Here is a 2825-nt window from a genome sequence, read left to right as displayed (position 1 = left end):
CAGATCCCACATGTCTGAAATGCACCACTTTGCACCTCTGCCAGAAAGACTGTCAAGTAACATTCATTTAATCTCTATTATTGTTATGTGCTGGGTATACAAGAAAATTCAGAACAGAGCAAAACAATAAACAACAACAACAACAAAAAACAATCCCTGCTCTCAAGGAGTTCACAGTCTAATGGGAGAGACAACATGTAAATAATTAAGTAGAAATGACTCTATCGACAGGATAAAGTGGATATCATCTCTGAGTAAAGGCATCAAAACTAAGGAGAAAGACTTCTTGCAGAAGGTGAGACTTCATCTGAGACTTGAAGTGAGACAAGCAAACTCATAGGCAGAGATGAGAAGAGAATTTCTGGCTTGCTTCAAGGCACAGCTCAGTTACCTCCTCCTACTAGAGGACTTTTCTAACCCTACCTCACTTTAGTCTTTCCCATTTGTTTAGTACATACATGCTTCCTCGTGAAATTACTTTCTATTACTTTATATGTATTTTATTTGCATCCTTGTATTCAGGTTAAATCCTTCAAATTGAATTTAAACAGGAACTGTTTGATTTGATCTTTGTACTTCATTGATGACAATGGGTGAGGGTCATGATATTTACTGTTTACCTTTGTAATTCTTTAGTAAGAAATGTAGATCTGATGCATAAGAGGCACTACATAAATGTGATAAAGGTTGAATTGAATTACTCAGTAGTCAGAGGGAGCTTAGACGTTTTCCCCACGCTTTCCTGCAAAAGCAGAAAGACAAATATTTATTTGTGGGGAATGATAGGATGGAAAGAAGAAGTAGGAACTCCTTGGAAAGATAAGTGAGAGAGACAGAGACAGAAACTGAAAGTGACAAAGAGACATACAAAAACAAAAAGAGAGACAGAGACACGCAAAGAGAAAGAGAATTGAAGAGCACCCTTACATCTATCCATAATGTGTCATTCCTTCACTTATACAAATTCAGAAAAGTAATCTCTGAAAGGTTAAGTGGAGACAGGGAGGACTATCAACATATCAAGGTGATGTCTGAGCAGCTGGGTGTAATGGAACATGTGAGTTTTTAATCATTTGAAGGGGCTTTGGAGTTCTGAGCTGGAATGGGACTAACAACCAGCCCCAGTATGGTAACAAGGGAGAGCAGATCAGAAATGGAATGCCCAATGAGTGGCTGGTTCACTTCTGGCCCAGATAAAATAAGGAGACCCAGTTAAAAGAAAATAACCAAGGACACTCACTCTGCTTAAGCCCATGGTCCAGAACTAGAACCTTGTTTTCCATTTCCTAGGCCAGACATATTTCAGGAAACACTAGAAATTATTCCCTCAGCTTTTCCGACTACCAAAGGACTTCTGCAGAGCAGCACGTATTTGTTTAGTTTTCAGACTGTAGATAATTGGGTTGAACATAGGAGGCATGAAGAGATAAATGTTACCTAGGACAGCATGGGTTAGAGCGGAACTCCTTTGACTGATTCGATGCAACAATGTTATTGCTAGAAGTGGCGTGTAGAAAATCAGGACAATGAAGATGTGGGAAAGGCAGGTGTTCAGTGCTTTGAGCTGTCCTTCTCTGGAAGCAATTCCCAGAACAGATCGAAGAATTAGGGTATAGGAGAGGACAATGAGCAAGGAGTCCACTGCAAAGGAGCAGATGACCAAGACTAGACCATAGAAGATATTGATCTTGACAGGACCACAGGCCAGCTTCATGACATCAGGGTGGAGGCAATAGGAGTAGGAGAGGGTCTGGCCTTTGCAGAAAGGCAGCCTCTTGAGGAGGATGGGCAATGGAGTCATAAGTGCTATGCCCCTAACAAAGGCTGCCAGGCCCATTTTAGTGATGCGTGGATGGGTGAGGATTGTGGTATAATGCAACGGGTGGCTAATGGCCACAAAGCGGTCAAAGGCCATGGATAAGAGAATCCCTGATCCTGTAGAGGAAAAGGTATGAATAAAGAAGAGCTGGCTAAGGCAGTCATCAAATGCAATCTCATGATGACCAAAGATAAAAACCTTAAGCACTGAGGACAAAGTTGAGATGGACAGGCCAATATCAGCTCCTGCCAACATGGAGAGGAAAAGATATTGGGGCTCCCAGAGGCTGCGCTCAATCTTGACCAGATATAATAATGTGCAATTGCCAGCCAGAGTGATGATGTACATAAGGCTCAGGAGTGGGCTTAGCCACATGCGGGCCCCTGCCAGTCCTCGGAGACCAGTCAAAATGAAGACAGATGGCTGAAAGTCAGTGCTATTGGATGATGGCAAAATGTCATGGGAGGGGTCCTTCTCAGAGTAATTCCAAGGCATGGATACTGGATGGGGAAGCAGAGAAAGATGTTAGATGTGAATGAATGCCCAAACATTATGCCAAATAAATATTGAGGTTGTACAGAGCCACCTCTGGATGATGGCCTGAAGGGAGATGCTAGTCAGGAAATAATAGTGAGACAACAGGTCACATAGTGTAAGGAAAAAAATACACATTATAGAGGCTTTTTGAATGTACTTGAGATTAGGTATCATCTTCTGTGAATGCCAATGAGATTTATATTTGCCCTGAGATTACAACAATCAGACTGAATAGTCCTAACCCAAAGCAAGATGGGAAGGACTCAGATATCTAGGCAGCCAGATGGAACTGTGAATGTGGAGTCAGAAAGATCTACTAGCTATGTGACCTTGGCAAGTCATTCGAAATTTCTCCGTCTCAGTTTCCTTATCTGTAAAATAGGGATAATAATAGCATCTACCTCATAAGGCTATTGTGAGAATCAAGTAAGATTAAATATGTAAGGCATTTTATAACCTTTAACAGTCA

General features: G+C 41.5%; 1 protein-coding gene across 1 annotated transcript; it reads right to left on the bottom strand.

Annotated features, from left to right (window-relative positions):
- Positions 1-1327: 1327 nt before the first annotated feature.
- LOC118836581 (olfactory receptor 51G2-like) lies at positions 1328-2314 on the bottom strand. The gene has a single exon (XM_036743826.1). The coding sequence runs from the start codon at positions 2312-2314 to the stop codon at positions 1328-1330; it is 987 nt and encodes a 328-aa protein (XP_036599721.1).
- Between the last annotated feature and the right edge of the window lie 511 nt (positions 2315-2825).

The sequence above is a fragment of the Trichosurus vulpecula genome, chromosome 2 (genome assembly GCF_011100635.1).
Source record: "Trichosurus vulpecula isolate mTriVul1 chromosome 2, mTriVul1.pri, whole genome shotgun sequence".
NCBI lineage: Eukaryota > Metazoa > Chordata > Mammalia > Diprotodontia > Phalangeridae > Trichosurus > Trichosurus vulpecula.
The sequence above is the reverse complement of the archived record's forward strand: the minus strand, read 5'-3'. Positions and strand labels throughout refer to the sequence as shown.

Excerpts from the sequence above, each read along its gene's own strand:
- LOC118836581 (XM_036743826.1), bottom strand. The coding sequence starts at position 2,314 with ATGCCTTGGAATTACTCTGAGAAGGACCCCTCCCATGACATTTTGCCA.